Source organism: Anas platyrhynchos, chromosome 4, assembly GCF_047663525.1.
Source record: "Anas platyrhynchos isolate ZD024472 breed Pekin duck chromosome 4, IASCAAS_PekinDuck_T2T, whole genome shotgun sequence".
NCBI lineage: Eukaryota > Metazoa > Chordata > Aves > Anseriformes > Anatidae > Anas > Anas platyrhynchos.
In genome coordinates this window covers 9,831,628-9,853,161 of record NC_092590.1, presented here as the reverse complement: position 1 = coordinate 9,853,161, position 21,534 = coordinate 9,831,628, and the positions used below count along the sequence as shown (strand labels likewise).

The 21,534-nt window shown below is 43.2% G+C and overlaps 1 protein-coding gene across 5 annotated transcripts; it reads right to left on the bottom strand.

Annotated features, from left to right (window-relative positions):
• Positions 1-218: 218 nt before the first annotated feature.
• UBE2D3 (ubiquitin conjugating enzyme E2 D3) lies at positions 219-21,534 on the bottom strand. 5 transcript variants are annotated; one of them, XM_072036973.1, is made up of 8 exons: positions 21,159-21,529; positions 9,351-9,426; positions 8,409-8,472; positions 8,292-8,323; positions 5,763-5,840; positions 4,822-4,927; positions 3,345-3,438; positions 219-1,718 (listed from the first exon to the last, which is right to left on the bottom strand). In XM_072036973.1, coding segments are annotated over exons 3-8 (357 nt in total). In that variant the 5' UTR covers positions 8,410-8,472; positions 9,351-9,426; positions 21,159-21,529; the 3' UTR covers positions 219-1,672. The 5 variants fall into 5 exon arrangements, with proteins under 5 accessions (XP_071893074.1, XP_027311812.1, XP_071893072.1 ...); XM_027456011.3 differs by lacking the exon at positions 9,351-9,426 and adding an exon at positions 2,786-2,835; XM_072036971.1 differs by lacking the exons at positions 9,351-9,426; positions 21,159-21,529 and adding exons at positions 2,786-2,835; positions 18,382-18,477.

Sequence of the window (21,534 nt, the reverse complement as noted above, 5' to 3'; positions counted from 1 at the left end):
GCAAAAGTGGTGCCAGTGCGAAGTCACAGGTGCACAATAAACTGATAGTACAGGACTAGAGAAAATGAAGCTATGGATGTTAAGAATGGAGACCAAAAAAATTAAACAAGGAAAAATATGAAGAGGGCAGGAAAGAGGAGAGCCGGATGTTTAATAATGCCCTTGTTGCTGCAAAGATAAACTAATGGCACAAGACAGTGTTTCTTGTAGAACAAAAATCCAATAGCAATGAGTCTTTATTCACGTTTAGTCACCTGACATGAGGAAAGTGTCTGTTGCATTAAAATAGTCATTAATGTAAATGGCAGCATGGCTGAACAAGTCCTTTTCAACGGTAACGAACATCCCACATAGTAAAGTCACTTCAACACAGCCTCATGACAATTCCCACATCAAAACAGTACTTTATTTTATATTTTTTTTTGCCTCATCATTACTCCCACGTTAAGATCTTTCAGCTGTCAAGTGTACAAGGTGAAGAAAAAGGTTCTCAGTCATCAAACACAGGTGCATCAGGAAGTGTCTCCACAATACACCACTTCAGATCTGCTGGGTCCCCAGTCCATCCTTGAACGCTGGGCTCCCAGCACCATGTGTAGCACACTACTAAGGCTACACTACTAGGTTAGCTTATTAATTCTGCATACATCAGGCCGAACAATGTGTCAACCTGCAACAGACTGAGCATTATAACTGAAAATGGCAAAAGATACACTCTATTGAACTTCACATCATTATTTGATGTTAAACAATGAGGCAAATCCCAACAGTATATACAAAAACCAGCTTTGCTTTTACAAAAGATTTTGTTTCCCATATTGATTAATCCAGGCAGCTAACTCATTGGTTTATGCAACTTTATTGAAGAAAATAAATCAATTACTAGTAGAGCTATTAGTTGATCACTCATCCATTGACAACTTGCATCATTTATTCAGTGCTATATTAAACAGTGTTTTGGAAGACAGATTAACTAATAGCTCCAAGCCTCCTAATAAAATTTAAATGAATTACAAAAATGTTCTTAGACCCTACTTTGGAATACAAGAGATGTTTGACTTCCAATTTCCATTCTCTGTAAAACAAGAACTGGTCATTCCTTTATTGACATGCATAAGATACATCACATTTTCTGTTCTGCTGATGCTATAGATTCAGTACCAATTCTCCAGACACATCAGTTATGAGCAAAAATATATAATAAAACCTCAGTTCTCTAACACTGGAAGGTTTGGAACAAGATGGATGTTGCGACAGCAAAGTTGCTCCTTTGATAGGAGAAAACTGAACATCCATCTCCCCTCCACCCTTTCAGGTGGTATCTTCAGTATCTGTTAGAGCAGTGAGGAATGTTTGTTTTTTAATCTCATAACCAAGTTAGAATGAAGACATTGGCCACATAATACACATGCTCCATTAAGAAAAAATATTCAGAATCTTGGGCAATTGTTCTTGTGTAACTACTTTACAGATTCTAAAAGCAGTTATTGTCCAAAGCTGGAAGAACTAAAGTCTTCTCAGATGAGCATGTGCATGAATGGAAGGAGGTAAACAAAAAAACAAAAAAGATGAGGTCTGATAGGGGAGCAGCCGGATAAGAAAATCAAAAAAGGAACAGTAATTTAAAGTTTATTCCAGCTATAATGCAGGTTATTCTGACTTTAAGGTAGCATCACATGGCATACTTCTGAGTCCATTCCCGAGATATTCTGTTGTACCTGCAAAGAACAACAGGAATTGAGTTAGTGCCATCATGAAAATAACAATTTCCTAAAAGGTTAACAATCAGGTATTAAGTTATCCCCATCTCCCTAATCTCTTCACACTATTACAGAAGTCCTTCTGTAATAACATACAGTTAAATTTAAAAAAATAAAAATAAAAAAAAAATCCTTCCCTAGACTAACCAGGGTGTCCTTAAATTTATTTGAAACAGTTGAGCTTCAAGACAAGCAGATTTGCTAGAAATCTCCTGTGAAAAAGTACTCAAGGGGAAGAAACAGAGACCACTTGGAGTAGGAGGGGAAAGGGGAGTGTTTTGTTTAAATATTGTTCTTAGATAAAGATTACAGGGGATCACATGCCATAAGTAAAGATTACTTGGTTAATAATATCATTGGATACAGAATTTATGTCAAAATTCTCATTTTAGAGTAAAACAACAGTTAACTTTCTTCATACTTAATATTCTCTTTCCACATGAACACACCACTGAAACAATTCTTTTTTTTTAAAAAGATCATAATATCTTTATGTATACTACTTCCACAGGAATTGAGCTGAATTAGTTTATACTTAACTCCATGCTTGTCAGTAAGAAGTTAATTTTCAACTATACAAGCAAAACATAATCCCCATACATTTTCCTAGCTTAGAATATGTAGAAGATGGACACCGGTGAATAATGAACAGTTGAAATTTGGATTGCCCAAATTCATGCATGTGGTCTGATCACAGAGTATTGCGGCCAGGGCATCACTTTTAATGAAATTCTGGCAAAATGTGTGTAAATACTTACCAGAACAGGGTAACAAACTGGCTCTAACTTGGTAATTATTTCATACTATCTTTTTTTTTTCCCCCCACCATGCAAGAGCGGTATCTGTGAGAAAGTAACTAGCCAATACAATTCACACTAACCACAGATCAAGCTGTTAAATATTCAGGTTCAGTAACTGGTACATCCATTATCTGTTAGTTAATCCAGTGCCTTAAAGCATGCAGCACTCAAGTGCTGACAAGCCTCCATTTTGTTAAATGCACTATAATGTGCAGATATTCTTACCCTACAGCATAGCGTATTTCTCTGTCCACTCTCTTGCTAACCTATTGTACCTAATTGGACAAGTATATTTAGCATTAATATATATATAAAACAAACAAAGGCTACTTCATATAACTATCTGTGCAAAATGTTAAAAACACGTCAGGAACAAAAACAGTTGTTTCAACACAGATAGGAAAAAAAAAAAGTTAAGCCTTTTTCAAGAGGAGCTCCAAAATTAAAGTCCAGGCTACTTCTAAAAAGAAAAAAGCACCGAAATAACAAAGCTGTCTTTTCCTCAATCTAAATATATCCTACTTATGCATAGTAAGCCAAGAAATGGGCAACACATACTTTCAAATACTGTCACACTTGTGGGAAAAAGATAAGTTTCCTTCCCCCTGAACTTCAAAGATTGTTGTTGTTTTTAAGTTATGCACTACCAAGAATAGGTACTTTGACACACAAGTTCTCTCCATCCCAGATTTTCACAAAAGGCTCACTCAATACAATTGCAGTCTGACAAAGCACTCTTCATGAAGTTTGTTAAAATATTGGTCTTACGCAACTCCGTACTTACTTGTCTCTGTCTGTTTTATAGATACGTGCAATCTCTGGCACTAGAGGGTCATCTGGATTTGGATCACATAACAGTGAACAAATGGATAAGAGAACTGTAAAAAAAAAATTCTCAATAGCAAAACAGGAGCAATGATCTTGGAAACAATGGAGCACAGTTCTCTGTGTTAGCACAATGTCAGCACGCTAGAGAGTCCAAATAACCTTTTCCTGACACATGGCCAAAATAATTTTGTAGACCGCTTGAAATTAAAAAACAACAACAACAAGAAAAACCCAACAGACTAAGGTAGAAGTTCCTAAGAACTATTTCCCAATACTCATAATGTTCAGTAAGCATACATGAGAACAGCACTGTTGTTTGTCCCCTGCACTATGATGCAAGGTAGCAGGCAACTAAAGCATATTATTATGCATTCTAATGACCAGCATATTCCATATTTTCAGTTATTAAACCCAGCGTTTATTTATTTATTTTTGGTCGGGCTGATTTTTTTCACTGTAGCATGTAAGATGGTATGCCCTGATCTGCATTGACTAAATTACATGTGTGTTGTAAGTAAAGCAGTAAGGCTCCTGCAGGCAGCTGCAAAGTCTGCATCCTCTACTCTCACAGCAGCTTTGAAAGAAAAACATAGTAACAACATTAAAATGTAGGGAATCCACATTCAGATCACAAACCTACTCCTCACACAGACAGGAATTACAAGTTCTATAGACAAAGCAGCACTTTGATGGATCATTTTGAAGCCACAGTGACCAGCAGCTTCGAGGAAAAAAAAATTTGATCATCATGAAAACATTTGAGAATTAGATGTTATTTACTGTACTAAAATGAAGAAAGCAACAAAGCTTGTATTGCAGGACAACATCAACTTATCTTGAAGTATATAATCAGTAAACCATGTTCAGGAAGTTAACGTAATACAGTGCCAAGGCAGGGCAGCAGAAAGCAACATGTATCAACAACCATTTTCTCTTGTTTACCACAGCCATGTGCCAATATAATTTTGCATGGAATTCTGGACAGACTCAGTCAAAAAAAAAACAAAAACAAAACACACACAACATGAAGACTTCACTACTAAAAATGGAAGTAATCTTTAAATTGATATGCAAGAGTATTTTTACATGGAGAACAGCAAACATGCAATTCCTCAGCCTTATGTAGTTTCACAGGCCTGCTTCAGTCCAAATGCTGGCAGTTTGCTCTGGGACCAAGCTAGTAAGCTCTTCCATGAACATCAGAGCAAATAAGCAGCCAGATAAGGTTGGCTGCTACAGCCATGTAGCAGAAGGTATTTGAAAAAACAAACCCCCATTTAAAAATGCTGTAAGATATTATTATCAAATTGGCAAAAACACAGGCTAGATTAAGTAAGGGAAAATTCAAGAGATGGGCAGAAGCTCAAGACAATCGGAGCTAAAAGCACAGTATTCAACACCAGATGGAAACATTTCTCCTTCGCAAAAGTTACCTTTAGAAATAGTTAAAGCAGGAGACCACTGTGATCTTAGAATATCGAGACAAATGCTGCCATTACTGTTAATATTTGGATGATAGATTCTTGTTGTAAATGCAACCTGCAACAACAAAAAAAGATACTAAGAACACGTTTCGGCTTATAGCCACAGTGATGTCACCCTCTCTTTTCAGTCAAGCTATTAGTCAATGCCTTTTACTCTAAAAGAAAAGAATTAAGTACTTCTACTCCATCGTGGATTCACGGAACAGCAGCCGAGCCACAACCTCTCCATTTCCAACTACCAGGCATTCGACTTCAAACAGAGAGAGGGCAAGTAGGAAGCTGCAATTTAATCACAGGTGTCTGCACCACGATGAAGATACTTAACACAAGTGTTTGAATCATGGCAACACAGCCATTGCAGGGCTAAAGAATCTCAAAGATGATAGTTACTGCCAGCGTGCACCTTAACATTGCCTGGAATTTGGAAGACAGGCTTTTGTTGTAGTTTTACTAGTTGCTTGTCTTATTCTGTAACTACTGCCAAATTCTAACAGGTACCATCACCTCTGATTTCAGGCACTCAGTAAATTGATCTCTGTCCATGGGGTCACGTTTTTACAGAACCCAAACAGCTGTACTGTGAGACCCGACAGCCCCCTCAGCAAGAATTCCGTTACAATAACACAAATCTATTGAGTTTCCCTAACAATCAAGAAAAACAGAAATAAAAACAAGCATAATTCCAAGACAATCAGAATTCACATATATGAATTTGCTCCTAAGAATATATGCCAACACATTCATTTTGGTGATAGGAAGGCATGTAAGATATTGTAGCACATGAAAGAAGCGAGACCTTGACAATATTGGAACAAAGATGTTGGCATTTTCAATCCTGTCTTTGGTTCCTTAAAGAGTGCTAACATCACAAATGAGAAATCAACACTTACCTTAGGTGGTTTGAAAGGGTAGTCTGTAGGAAAGTGAATTGTCAAGAAGAATACACCACCCTGATATGGACTGTCATTCTGCCAAAGTAAACAAACAATTCTCCTATTACCATCTGTAGGACAAATTTCACTGGAAATGTTGCTTTTAAATAATGAAACTTATTTAAATGACCAAACTATTTATTCCACCAATGTAATGGACACAGTAAAAACTCAATTACTAGTGATTGAGTGATACTGAACAGATACTGAACAGGTCTCTTTCTGGATTGACCTCTGAGTCGATGCTTCAGAGAAAACTTCTCTACCAATCCAAACAGGGCAATGTGACAAAAGCACCCATGCCTCTCTGAGGTGGCTCCAAGAAGTAAATGGTAACAGAGTGGAAGTCCTCTCTAACAAGTTCAAAAAGGTGAAGTTCTGCATTTGGAGCTTATTTGTTATAACCATCCAACTTGACAGTGGCCAAGGGCCTCCATCTAGGTTCTATCCTTTGCCTAGGTTTTGCTTAGCCCTCCAAAAAAAAAACTACCCATACACAGCTTCTTCCTTGTTCCTTGGGGTGGGAGGCACAGACAAAGAAAACCCATCAAGATTGAAGTGAATCCTTCCTCCCTTTCTCTAATAAAAATTCACCATGATTGGGTATAGGGGGAACACATTCCCCCTGCTCCATAGAAACAGTTACAGGGATAATTCATTCAGGCTTTAACTGTTAGCAGTAAAATAACATTTTTAAGCCGATAGGAAGTATGGGATAAACGTGGTGACTAAATATGGACTGCTTAAGTTACTAATTACAAGAAGAACGATGTATGAAGTTTTTACTTGAAACTACAAAATTTCCAAAATGAAGCAAATATTTTGTTGTTTAACCTGAAGACCACAACACTCTTAATTCCAGGCTCATGCCTATGAAAAATGTATCTAAGAGTACATTTCTGAATTATTTATAAATTCAACCTTCATACTCCTTCTAAGAACATCATACCAATGTAAGCAAAAAATAAATCTTTCTTAGCTAAATAACAGCAAATTAAATTCTGCAACACAAGACAAGAGACTGAAACCTGGAAACACGTAGGGCATACCCTATGCAATCTCTACCCGAAACCTAGCAAAAAAGATGTAACTTCTTGCAGTTGGTCGAGAAATACTCCGTGAGGATGCATTTTAGCAATTGCAGGAGCAAACTCCTCCCAGAATCTGTTAAAACTGAAGATAATCTAATGCAAGCATCCTTACGAAGAAAATCACAGCCTGCATAATATTATATTGCAGAAGGGGAATGCTAAATGATTGGGTACTGCAACCCTCGTCTTTTATTAAAGGCACTAAGCAACACCACGGGAGCACTAGAGCTACCAACACCACACTGTCAGGATATTTCCAAGGCCCGGTTTTGAAACAGGAAAGCAGGCCTTTCTGACCGGCACCACAAAAACCACATGGGGAAAGAAAGGAGCTGTACATTGTTGAACCAGAAGGAGAAGCTAAAAATAATAATCCCGTTTTTTGAATTTGACTGATGTTTAATACCTTACAACCCCACAGATACATAAAATCAAATTGAGTACAGCACAGAAAATACCTTGCATTTCAGACATGAATACAGCTGTTAAACGATTTTATCTTTGAGGCACCTCGTTACAATCAATGAGGACCAGGGACTTGGGAACAGAAAGCCATTTTTTCCAATCAGGTGAACCTCTAATACACAAACTTGCAGTGATCTACTTAAACCACACTTGCAGATATATATAGAGAGAGTCTGGGCCATGCCGCATCACCGATATTTAATTCCTGCTCTGTAGCCTCACCAGAAGCATCACTTAAGGGCTCCAGACCTGCTGGCATCTCGTATTGGACTCCTCAAGTTACAAAACGTTTTGTTTCCTAAATATAAATAATGAGCCCTGAGAACTCCAGATGTCAAGTGTTTGTCTTCACTAAAAGCATAAATGGAAACATTTGCCTTCTTTAACAAGGAAATGGCCTTGTTCAGGTTTCAGATACGTACCATACATTTAACACACACTCTTCTCCTCAGTCATAACCAGAACCTCACAGTGCAGTGACTTTTACCCTCTACTCCCAAAAGCACTCAAGATCTCAGCACATGACACTAGATCAAATAGATTCCCTCATCTGCTGCAAAATCTGCACAAAAGCATCCCAAAGTAATTACTAAAACCAGGATGAGCTCTTACTACAAGCAAAACCCACGCTAGATTCAAACAGCAGAAACAATTAAAGGCAAAGTTTCTAAGTAAAGTGATAACAGCTTACATTGTTCTAGAGATTATTTCAGCTCAAATACGTGTCCTGGTAAAACGTCACAGCAATGCAATAATCAGACTCATTTTTTCCCCCCTCCTTCATTCTGTGTTTCTGTAAGGAGTATCTCTAGAGCTAAAGCCTGATAATGGGAGTTGAAAAAAAGCAAAGCAAAACAAAAAAAAACACACAAGTTGTTCCTGAATCAGAACTACTAGTTCAATATTACGTCACAAGAATTAGAATACTTACAGGTCCCATAATTGTGGCTTGCCAATGAAACACTACAAAAGAAAAACTCCGCATTATTATCTAGGCATGGTATGCTTTGAGTTAGTAGAGCAAAACATGAAACTTAAGATTACTTACTGTCATCTCCGACGGGACCTGCTGAACACTGTGCTGGAGGATCACGGGCTAAGTCACTAAGTTCCTTTAAAAAAAAAAAAAATCTGCTCAGAGAGGGAACACTAATGAATTCAACAGCCATTTTCACTCAACATCCAACAAAAAGCTTTAACACTTTTTCCATAAACAAACACAGAAGAACATACAGTAACAACTATTAGCGCCAACAGATCAGTATCAGAAACATCTCTGTAAAAGATGATGACTCCCAAAACTGGCTATGAAGCTGAACAGTTACAAGGACTGCTTTTCCAAACACATGTCATTACTTTTTGTTCCTGTCAAGACAACCCTGCTGGAGAAGGGACAGAGACAACAGGAGGACACAGCCTGAAGAGGGCTAAGTCTAACCAGTTTCTGATTGTGATTTTTACTGATCAAGTCTTAGCTAGAGGAGCCTTAAGCTGGAATTGAGAATGCTACTGATTAGTCAGTCTTCATGGCGTAAGAAGCACGAAGTGCATAATATCCAGTACTAAAATTCAAAATGATGACAACAAGAACAGAACAATGCCAGAAACTCCATTTCTTTTTCTCCACTACCTCCAGCAGGGATAAATCTTGTGTATAAATCTTGTGTATATTAAAGAAGACAAGAAAGCTGGTAAGTATTGGAACCAGGCAAAATATCTGCATTTTTTAATTTTAAGCTTTATATTTATGATAATTATACCTTTAAAATTCCTAATTGACCGAAATGCAGAAACCAGTCCCCTCCCTCCCTGTTACAGGGGGAATGAAAACAGAAACTTAGAATGGAGGATTCCTTGTCTAGGATCAAGATTGTGGTGATGAATCACTCAAACACATCACTGATTTGTTTAAACACTCCGCAGTTTACTTGATTGGATGGTGTCTTTTAAAATGAAATGTATGCTTTCAGTTGAAGAATGTAAGAGATACCTTCCTTCTTCCCTGCTCAGTTTTGAATCTAAAAATGGCTTCAGGAACTTCTATAAATCTGCACTTGTCAAGGCATCTAGAAGTCACAAGAAAGGGGAAAATCTTCAGTTCCTCTCCCGTATATTAACAGTCGCACACAAGTTATTTTACTACAAGTCCACACAAGCCACTAAAACAAGAACTTTCCATTACATTCTCAGACATTTAAGAAACCCAGGCATCCCTGTTATGTTGGAAATATGCACACTTGGACCAGACAGCTAACAACTCAGCCTAGGAAGAGCCTGATGTATATCCTCCGCGTTTGACAAATTCCGCACTTGATAAAAATGTAGTACATGTAAGCCAACACAAAACGAGAAGAAAAATACATTACTTGGAGCTTGAACACCTTTGTTCTTGCAAACACAGAAAGAGAAGAGAACACAATATTTCAATGCGTAGAAGTCCACAGGTTATATATAAAAACCCTTACTTTTTACAAGTCCCTAAGTCCATATGTTCTTAGACCCGCATTTCACCACCCTACACAGGCCAATTTTCATCACCTTCCCAGTTAACCAGATCTGACTTTTGCACTGGAATGAGATTAGCCTGCAAATTTGAACCGTACCAGTTTTCAAAAGCAATAGCACAGTGAAATTACTATTACGGTCCATTTCACTGCTGCTGTTACTTCCGAGGGTGGACAACAGCTCCTTCCAGACCACAGTACATCCCTTTACAGGACGTTCCTCTACCATATAGCACTCCCCACCTATTGCTGGTGTTCCCTGTGAAATCCTTATTTCTGCAAGGAAATACCACTTATTAGGTCCGTATTCTGTTCAGTATATTTGCTAAGTTAGATTGGTATCATTCATGTAAAGGCAAAGACGAAATATGAAAGAACTTTCAGATTGAAAGTGTTTGTTTTTTTTTTTTCTTCTTAGTTTTCAGGGTCCCCATCTCCTGCACTTGGCAAATCAAGAAGTCCTGTTAACCAGGCTTACATCTCATCCAGAAGCCTTTCCATTACAAGAATGATCAGTCACTTATTTCCGATACCTGGAAGCAAAAAGTTCCACTGGATTTTATGTCCCTTTATAGTGAACTGTAGCAACAGAATGAGCAGAAAGACAAGTGTTTGTATTTTAATGTAGCTGTGTAGTTATTACTGGATTATTTGATTTAATCAGGTAAGAATATTGGATCCTATTTTTGGAAAACTGTCATGGGGACTAAGAAGTATGAAAAGGCTCTTCATGCAGTTTATCAAAATTATTAAAATGAGTAGTATGAAGAAGGGCAAGAGAAGACCAGCATAAAAGCGTACTGCTGAAGATATGTACAACAGCCTTGAGAGCTCCTCTAAAGGTACTACTATCTTCAGAGAAACAAGAAGTCAGTACTCAAGGTAAGAAACAGTTGACAAATAAGGTATTCTAACACGTCAGGGGAAAAGAAATGCTAAGAGTATGTCAATAATCCAAGAAGGAAAGGCAAATAAGTAGAATTCCAAGTGTAAGAAAAATATTTAGGAAGTCCCAGTGAAAAAAAAATCAAAAAGGTGTCAGTACCATTAAGAATAGCGTACAATTAATATTCTGGTCATCCAGACTCAAAATACATATCCATGGAGAGTTACCTCTCTGAAACATTTGAACTAGCCTGGAGAAGAAGCAAGCAGTGACTCCAATGGGCTACATAAAGGGCGGTCAGCGGAGTAAAATTTGTAGCAAAGTTCTTTGTTTCAGCAGAGTTTAAAATGTGGGGAAAAAGGGAGGCAGCGGCCAAACAACTGCGGGCAGGTTCTTCCTGCTTACAGCAGCACCGGCTCTATTTTTACCTCGCCGTTTAAGCGTGTGACACTCGGCATCCACACAAAAGGAGGGAGGCTTTTCTTTGCAGACGGGGAGCAGAAAGTTCTCCCCGAGTGACTTGAAGAAGCGCCTGCTGCCGGATCTAAGGGGCAAACTGGAATAACTGGAAGCTCGGCAAGCAGAGACATATGGGCTGCGACATTCGGAGCGCAGCTGAAGGGCTTCATGCGAGGAAAGGGAGGAGCTTCCCCCCCCAAGTCAGCACGGAAAAACAGACTTGCCTTCTTAGCTTATCGAATAGCCCATCTTGACTGCTACCAGGCAAATGCTGCATCTGGAAGTATTTCTAGAAGCAGAACTAAGCTTGGTAATTACCAGGGGCTGATAGAAGGCAGCTTAGAATTGTTCTCCTGCTTTCACCATTTCTTACCAAGACCATGGGAAGTTTGTTAGACTTTAAGTAAAACGGTAAAAAGACAAAGTCCCCAGCACTGTTCTGTAAAATATCTAAGCATAAGGGCTTCATGCTGCTCGTGCTGCAGTCCCTCCAGCTTTGCTCCTCCTTGTTCCCAGTCAGTCTCCGCAGTGCTTTCCTCTGTCAAAGGATCCCGAGCTACATCCCAACCTTCCTTAGAAATGCCCAAGTAGAGCCCACGCTTTCCTGGAGTCAGCTGCTGTCGTTTTTCATTTTACAGGTGGCTTAGGAAAAAGAAAAAGCGACATTCCCAATACGCCAACTCCCAGGGCTTCGCACAGAAGAGGCTGCAGCAGGCTGGGCTCAGGGCGATGCGCTGGGACGGATTAGTCTTGGATTACAACCGTGACTCCCAGGCTCTGGCTCTGCCGCAGGTTTCCGGTCCAGCTCCGGCGTATCACCATTCCTGTGCCCCAGTTTCCAAATATAAAGTCGTGATAGTGCCTACCTCGCCACTGGGTGGATTAGTCACCCGGCATTTTACAGATTTAAGCACTATTTAAGGCCCGAGGACCAGCGCTGCTGCTGTCAGAGGCAACGGCAATGAAGCACACAGGTCCATCTTTGCACCAGTTTTGGAAAACCGGTGGATAACTGGAAGTGCAGCCACCATACCTGCTCCTGCCACACACCAACCTGCTTCAACACAAATCCAGCACCACGGTGTGCCGCCAGGTTCACCTCAAGTATGCAGTAAATGTAGTTTTTTGTGGAAAAACAGATGTATTCTGGGCTCATCTGCCCCCTCTCTGTGAATTCAGCAAAACACTAGCCCAAAAATAAACCAGTAGCTTCAAGACAGATATAGTTTAAAAAGCTAAGCGCCTGCTTGTTTTGCACATACGTCATGTAACTAACAGAATATGTAGTACATGCTTTGGCTGATGACGTGAAAGCTTGGCACGTGACTGTGAACGCAGGATCCTGGGCAATACCATAAACCACCAATGCCTTTTGGTTTTTTTCCTGACAGAAGAGCTGCTAAAGAACCCTCAAACAATTCCTCTCCGCCAGCTGTTTAGAAAGATTACAGCAGTCATCCAAAGGGTGAAGAACATTTAAAGAATGACGAAGGACGCCTCATCCAAACAGACACGAGCAGGACCACGAAGGGAAGTACTGCGGGCAACTAGTTGCTCTCCTCACGCTTCTTCACAGCACTTCTTCACATTTCCAGGCCTTTCAGGTTTCCAAACCCAGTAGCAAACGGCAGCCTGCTGCCCAGGCAAGCTCCCTCCTTGCAAGGCACCAAGCAGAGCCGTCGGTGGCAGCAGCTCCTTCGCTTCCCATTGCTCAGAATTCACATTCCCTGCAGCTCCGCTGCTACATTTTTCTAGTTTAAGCTGGAAATAGCCAGGGCTTATTTTTAATGATAGTAGCAGCTGACTTAAATACAGAGTGGCAGAACATCACTCATCTTCACAGGCATAAATGCATAGTTAGACTTAATATCGGTTCGTAACACGATTACTTGTTAAAATCATAAATTGCGGCTTGCTGGTTTCTAGTCAAGAGAGCACAATGAAAAGAATGAAGTTTATTTGCTTTAAGTTTCCAGACACTGACTTGTTCTACACTGGAGGGACTGAAAGGTGATATGCAGTTAGATCAGAAGCCTAAAAGAAAAGAAACACCACACATAAAAAAAAAAATCACTAAACCACACAAAAACCAGCATTTGAGCGCTCGTCTAATATAGTCTGTCATAAACAGGACAGCTCGAATAACTAAGCATCCAAAAATTCACTCCATTAGTCTTTACTCATTAGCTCACAGCTGAAAACAGCTTTAAAAAAGAAAGGATTGGAAGCAGCTATAAAGGGAGGGGAAGAACATTTAAGCCTGTTTGAAGATTAAGAAGTGTCAGCCAGCAAAGAACTACTGCTTTATCCCACACACCTGCATTTGCAACATTCGTTTCAGCATGAAAATTAATTATCCCTGGAAGCAGAAAATAACCGTTTGAAAAAAAGTCTGAATGTGGATTTTTAAGCTGAATACGACAACATTGGCACAACACACGAGTGTAGCCACCAGCAAACTATCCATTTCAAACAGACTGACCTGATGGCTAAGGCTTAAAAATACGGATACAAACTACGTATAATGACAGTGCATAATACAGAAGGATGTAGGCTGTTGTTTACGGAAAACCGAGGGCCAGAGAGCAGAGTGCTTCTTCACAAACCCAAGCCACTATGGCCAGGAACATAAGGCTTGGGATCATCTCAATCTTGATTATTTCACTTGTTCTAATTTTCAGGATGTCATCTCCATAGCGTAAAACCTTTCAGGCAACCCACTGCATCTTGGTTGTACAACGTCTAGCAACAACACGATGATGATGTCTTAAAAAACAGACATTGAAATATCCAGGTTTTAAACCGAGCAGTCAAAGGAAATGCCAAACTGCTGTGCAGCTGTAATTAAGTCACTTTGTGTGCCTGGACTGATGCAAACTACTCAGATGACTACCTGCTATCTCGCCAGAGAACCTGCCTTTCAGCACCCAGACCTTTGTGAAAGGGGCTATTGTCTACAGCTCTTCTCACCTGTTCTGAAATTTGGAAGGTGTACAATGTAGGCAATGGTCTCCAGCAAATTTCACTGTTACAACAGCTAAAATATCACTCTATTCTACTACAGCCTTTCCCAGAGCTCACCTCTGTAGCTGGACAGATCTGACAGGAAAAGGAGGTCACTCACCAAAAAGGCATTCAGCACAAACTCAAAAAAGGTGGCAGCAAATCCTACAGTTGTGCTTTGGACTCAGAAATACGGCTTGTTTCCCCACAAGTAACCAAAACCCACAGCAGCTGTCTTAGTCAAGACGAAGAAAATCTGACTGCTTTACACACACCAATTCTGGGCTATTACAACAACGACCATTCTCTGAAAATCACAGGGTTACAGAAACACAAATGCACATCAGCACAGGATGAAGACTGAACACTGCCTAAAATATTCTGAAGGGAAAAATGTGGTGTGCAGTTCGGGTTCACTTCCTGCTCGTTCAGTGATAACTGGGGGTTTTAATTCTGCCATTCCCGAGCTTCTGAGGGCTGGATCCTGACACTTGACATACTTTCACTTACAAGCTTCCCCTGTGAGAACCACAGATCGTCGGTTCTGCAACCAGAGCAGCACCCAGACACGAAGGCACGCGGTGGAAACCGGCCACAAGAGAAGTGAGAGGCACACAGCTAACTGAAGCAGAACGGCTGGGGAACGAAGGGGCAGCTTACATTCAACATAAACTCAGAATGATGCACTTGGAAAAAACAAACAAATTTAAAAAAACTACATTCAAAGCGAGGCATAGTTAGGCACAGAATCAGCTCACGCTGAGCCAACGGTGTAAAAAAATTCCCAAGCTGTTCCCGAGGTGAACTGCAGATGCTCTCACAGTTCAGCTCCAGCTCAGCTACCCAGAGAATATTGGTGTCCAGAAGGGTCTTCAAGAGCAGAAGAGGGGAAAAAAAAACCAAGCGGTGTTTAAAAAGTGTTTATAAACAGACCGCGACCACCACACTGAACTGGGGGAACAGATGGGGGGCGTTGCTTATCTGGCACATCATCGTTCAGGGGATTCTCCTCTGCTACACAGGGAAAGGACAAATGAAAACCGAGTCCAAAAGGAAAAACAAAGTTTGCAGTCATTTACAGTACTGCCTGGCGTAATTACTCAGATAGGCGAGCAAAGGTTGGGAAATACAGCCTGAGAGCGGGGCACTCGTGTTTGCCAGGAACACGAAGACGATGGAAGCGACAAGCACCGGGCCAACCTCAGCCCAGGTTGGAGAGGAAACTCCCCATAAAACCAGCCGAGAGCTTAGCACAGTCCTCGTGCCCCCCTCCACCACCACAACCTACACCACTCGAGCATCCGCCCTCAGTTCAGCCTCAAACTCTGGTGGCCAGATGCTCGGGGAAAGGATTAAACTTTCGTCTCCTTCCTTTTTTTTTTTTTTCTCTAGGCCCTAACATTTGCAAAGCAGCCTGACATCCTCCCTTCTCTCTTCCTTAACACCAGAATAAAAATCATCACAATTACAGTGAGACCTTGAAGATGCCTAACCTATCACACATCTTATAGGAGCAATGTTCAGAACAAAGGCTTCCTATCATCAAAATTTTAATATTGAAGCTAACTGTAGTGCATCAATATGCACTGAACAATGTTTTAAAGAAATCCTTTCCGTTTATCTTGCAGTCCTGAATCCTGCAATGCCCATTTTTCAGTAAACCCTGTCTTCACCAAAGTGTTTGATGAATAGTTGCCGAAGGCATAAAGGCTAATTTAAACTTGTAAATGTAATTTTAACTAATTTTTTGCATGGCTTCCCTTGCACAACCTACCACATTTAACGTAACGGATCAGCGCCCCATAAAAAGTCCACCGATGAGAAAGTTTAGTTTTAAAACATTTTTTAAAAAAAAAAAAAGCAAAAAGAGCCTTCAGTGGTTCCTGTTTAGAGTTTGAAGGATTAAACGTAGGTTCAAGAAGTTCCCAAAACTATCCAGCTTGTGCAACTCAACATTGTTTAAGGCTCTCTACCGTTAAAGCCAACTTGACAGACACAATTATGTTTAGGAACGCGCTGCTGACTGTGCTCCTATATACATTATCCCAGCTGCTCTCGTTTCGTACCCTGGCTAGTTTATTTTTTCCTGCACGTCGTTACCGGCCGATTCCTACAGCACGTCAGTCACAGGAGAAAACACACGCCTGTACCTCAGCCGTTTCGATGCAGAGTGTGTTAGTGTGAACTACCAACCGAGGTCACCTTATATTGGGGTGTTCCCACCTGCCAGCTCTGATGCACAGGAAGGAACCCGTAGGAGCACAGAGGGCGGGCAGTTAAAGCAGCAAAACCATCCTATCCACAGCAGAAAGGCTTATTTGACGTTGTGTATCGATGTCCTGATCCGAATTAGAGAGGCGCTACCCCTGCCACCGCTCCTTACCAGCTGCTAGATGAGGCCAAGGAGCTCCATCCTCTCTCCCTCCTTACTCAGCTCGACCCAGGTCTGCCAGGAAAACACCCACTGGCAGGGGAGCATGGCAGGCTGGAGAGGTGGCCTCTGCAAGGCACAGAGATGCCTTTGGCAGGAGGCAGATCGCTGCTGCGCGTTCAGCAGCTGCTGCTACAGCTGTTTGTATCCCACCCGGCCATGCAGCAGCGCGAAGGAAGGCATTAGCACTTCGGAGCCGCTCACGGAGCAGGGAGGCAGCTGAAGGGAGCTCGTTTTGCAGAGCTGTGCCTCGGCTCTCCTGCAGAAGAAGAAACTCGTGTAGGTAGTAATACCCAAAGCGTTGGCTTCCTTTCAAAAAACAGATCTTTAAAAGCTGGAATGATCATAAAGAAAACGCTGGCTAGACAACCTTTTACCCGGCGCATTATCCCACCCAAATCCTTCAACAGACCAGAAGTCTGTTTTTAAGGTATGCAAGAAGTACTCATCTAATGGACTATTGATCCCCCAAGTCCTGTAAATTACCTAAGCGAGATTACAACCCCGATTCCAGCGCGCGCGCTTCAAGACCTATGCTGACCGGCAACTTGTCTCACAAGCGCAGAGCCCAATTAATGGGAGAAACCTTTAAGTTCCTGCAGCTCAAACTTCCTAGGTATGGAAGCATTCATCTTCCACTCCAGGAAAAAAAAGAAAAAAAAAAGATCCGTTCTTAGAGCACACTCAGGGCCTTATAGGAAGAGCTGTACTTGAATATGGGTGTCAAACCTACCCAATTAAGAAGCATTATTTCCATTTTAATAACAGTCAGTTTGCAGGATAAATGTCACTTCTGACTATCCAAGCAAGCCAAATCCTAAACAGAATTTACACGATGACAGCTTCCAGGTGATGCTGAGTAATTTTGCTCTGTTTCTCAAACAAAACACTGAAGGTGTTCAACACTCGCTCCTCCCAAACACTCCATCCTGAAATGTCAGGACTCAAAATCCCTTGCTGCCCTCTGGCTACCCATGACCCTTCCAACCACCAAGCGCCAAGGCCCCATGGCGTTACCTACCTGACACACGACTCATTTATTTTGAGTACCCCTGGACAGGCTGAGGTGAATTAACACAAGTATTAAAAAGGGAACGCAAGACACAGAGTGCATTCACAAACGTTTAAAGCATTTAAACTAATCTCACATCAACTGCATTTCATCAGCTAATTGACCTCAACTTCCTGAGCCCCTAAACAAATTCAGACTTATTTCTAGACATTCACGCAAAGCGCAAGATCAATCCCCTAACTTCAAGGTATTTAATGATTTTGAATGAGTCCAGCAAATCAAGACAGCCTGCAAAAATAAAGTCATGCAGGTTTCACCCAGCAAAGTCTAATTCCAAACAGTCAGCTTTTCTAGATAGGCCCACTTTTATTTTTTTTATCCTAAGTTGAAAACAAACAAGTGGTAATTTCAAACGAATGTAACAAGCAGGTTTTATAACATTTCAACTGAATTGCCTCGACGCAAGTTACACCTTCGGTTCAAGTGATGCAGATTTTCGTGCTGCCTTCATCCCTGCACATTGCATCCAATCTCCTAAAAATATGATGAATGCCTCCAGGGTTCGTAGCATTTCTTATTCTGAGCATTTATAGGAGGGCAGCGGGGGGGAGTGCAGCTGCAATTAAATATACATCTAGGAATAGTGCTGGAGGCTGTAACCTTGAGGAAAACTGTTATTTAGTCTCCACTCTACCCCTGCCAACAGAGCCTCCCATCTGTACTTACGTAGCAGTAAAAGGTTTTGCCACCTCCAGCTTCCAGGATGCCTGCTCCACTTAATTTTTCCCTAATAACATCCCCTGACATCACGATGCTGGCTTGCACTGCCTTTCACCAAACGGACATGAAAAGCGGCAGGCACAAGTTTTCCGAAGGATTTCGCCGATGAGACGCTCGGTGCACACATCCCCACCTCCTGCATTTATTCTATTTTTAGGCCTTCCACACCGCTTCGCCCTAACGGATGTACACAGCAGTGATAAAACGGATGCCTGCCGATGACGTCACCTCCCCGAGTTTTTCCCCGTTTCATGCGCTCCTGGCCCCGCACTCCAATGTGAAAGTTTCCCCTCGACGGAGACGTGATGCTGCTCGAACCCAGGCGCCAGCGCTGCAGCGACCACGGGATGCTAATTTAGCAGCTACCGCTCCACAAGCACACAGCGAGCATTTACGTACAAGCTCATAAACAGATGCTCATTCGTTCCACTGCCCTTGTGCTTATTTGGGGGAAAAAAAAAATAATCATCCTCCTCAGGAAAGGAACCCACATCTTAATTTTAGCTGTTTCCCATTATTCCGTGGCAAAAGCCGTTTATTGGCACAATAAAACAACTGCCACTCTTTCGCAAAGCGAGCCGTGTCAATAAAGCCGAGTTTTGCCGATCGAATGCAGGCCACCCTCGGGGCAGACGGCACAGATGCGAGGATGAGATCCAGCATAACGTCATCTTCCTGGGACTGGCTGTGTACCTGACGGCTCCTGCAGCTGGAAGAGCTCAGTACAGCACGTTCCAGAAGCAGGTAACCCAACGCACAACACACGAGCACTCATGTGCTTTCGTTTCCAAGTCAAAAAGCCGACTTTGCTAGCTCGGCAGCACTCTGAAGGTGCTACATACTTCAGGTTACATCTACACGCATTGCTTTTATTTATCCATGGATAATGAAGGATTTTATTTTACCCAGAACACAAGGCCATAAAGAAGAAGTGGGTCAGAGACCCTGAAAACACCTTCTCAGTATGTTTTGGATGTCATCGGCTGCAGGAGACAATGAGTTCCAGCCCTGACAGGTAATGCCAGGAGTCAGACTAAACCAGCTACGTGTGATTACAATGTTGTGAGGTCCTGGTCTCTCTTTAGCCTGCTCTGATCTAGTGCCAACTACGTACTGCAAGGAAGCAGAGTTTCAAGGTCTGATCTGTGACCTTACTATAGGAAGACGGGGATCCCAGATCACTGGTGTCACAGGGCCATTCCCTGGCTTTACAGCTCGGTAAGATTAAAATCCAAATTCAAAACAGCCTCGTCATGAAATCGGTCCTCCTATTTTTGGATTTCAGCCTCAATCCGAGTAAACACTTTTATCAGAAACCACGCTGAAGGAGAAAGCGCCTCGCAAGCACTGGTTTCAGCCTGGCTGCTCATCACCATTTTGACTTTCCAGGCCGGCGAAAACAAAATCGAAACCGTAAACCCCCATGTGAATTTGGAAGCGTATCTTGTAGCAGGGTGATGAAATAGATTAAAAATAGCACCTTTAAAAAAAAAAAAAGGACAACAACAAAACAACAAACAAACAAGCACAAATCCTAAACTCCAGCACAGGGTGAGCGAAGCAGCTCGCTGCTACTGTAGAGTGTGAGGATTAATGCAGGCCTGGAAACCGCACACAAGAGGCCCAAACCGTGAAGCCAGGCGGGTGGGTTATCGATTCCCAAGTTCGGATGAATCGTTTCAAGGCTTTTCAAGGCTTCGACCACCAGCCCGGTGGCTGGAGGGAGGCAAACCCTCCCTCCACGGCACAACCACCCCCCTGCTTTTCACCCTGAATTCTCACCTGCGGCGCCCGGCTGCAGTTTCATAAGCAGGAGCTGATGACAAAGCAGAGCAGGGAGTATCCCAACCGAGCCCCAAGCCCGGCGATAGCCCTGGGAGGAGGGCACGGAGGCGGCGGGGCTGTGGCAGCAGCAGCCCCCGGGCGCCCTGAGGTGCCGGGACACGGCGCCTTTCTGCCATCTTGCTGAGGGGGGGGGGGGGGGGGGCAGGTTAAAAGGGGCCTTTCCCGTCAGCGGGCAGCGCTTTAAACTTCCCTCACCTCCACTTTATTTTTTATTTTTTCCCCTTTTTTTGTTTTGTTTTGTTTCTGTGGTGTTTTTTTTTTCTTTTTCCCTTTTCCCTTCCCGCTCGCGCTGCGAAAGCCGCGATTGTGCAACGCAGCTTCCGTGAGGCAGAGGGTATGGGGTGAGGGGGGGGGGGGGGGGGCTGTGGGGTGTGTGTGTGTGTGAGGAAGAGGGGGGGAGAGAAAAGGGAAAAGGGCTCGGGGGGAGCCGCGGAGGAGCCTCCCCGGGGCTGCGGGAGCCCGGTGAGGGCCCGGCCCGGCCGCCATCTTACGATGCGGGGAACAAGTTCCGCGCCGCGGGGGGGAGGAGAAGGAAAAGAGAAGGGGGGGGGGGGGAGGGAAGGGAGCCGCTCCCCGCCCTCACGGAGCCCCCGGTAGGGCTGACACCGGGGCTGGCCCCGCTGCTGCTCGGCCTCGGAGCCGGGCTGGGATCCTCACACGGCTGCGGGGCCGAGCCGGGCTGGGTTCACCCCTAAACACCACACACACACACACAGCAACACCACGGTCCCAGCCGTGCTGGGTGCCCTCCCAAAACCCTGATCACCGAGGGTTGTGGCGCAACCGGCTAAATAAAAAAATATAATAATAATAATAATAATGATGATGATAATTAATAATTAATTAAAAGGGGGGGGGGGAGGGCACGGCCTCCTCACCTTGTTGATGCGTTTCAGCGCCATTGTGTGCGAGTGCCGCCGCCGCCGCCGGGCCCGTCCGTGCGCCGCGGTGATTCCGGAGCGAGGAGGAGGAGGAGGAGGAGGAGGAGGAGGAGGAAGGCGGGCAGGGGGAGGGGGCAGCCGCGCGGCGCCGCTCCTTCCTCCGGAAGCTGGCCGAGGGGGGCGCCCGAGATGGAGCACCCGGAGCCGGGGCTGCCTGCTGGGCGGCGGGGCCGGGAGCCGGGAGGAGGCCGGGGCTGGGGCTGAGGATGAGGAAGATGAGGAAGATGAAGGAGGAGGAGGAAGGAGCCGCGAGGCGCCGGGCGCGCACCGCCGCCGCTCAGCCTGGCCCGGCCGCGGGGAGGGGAGGGGAGGG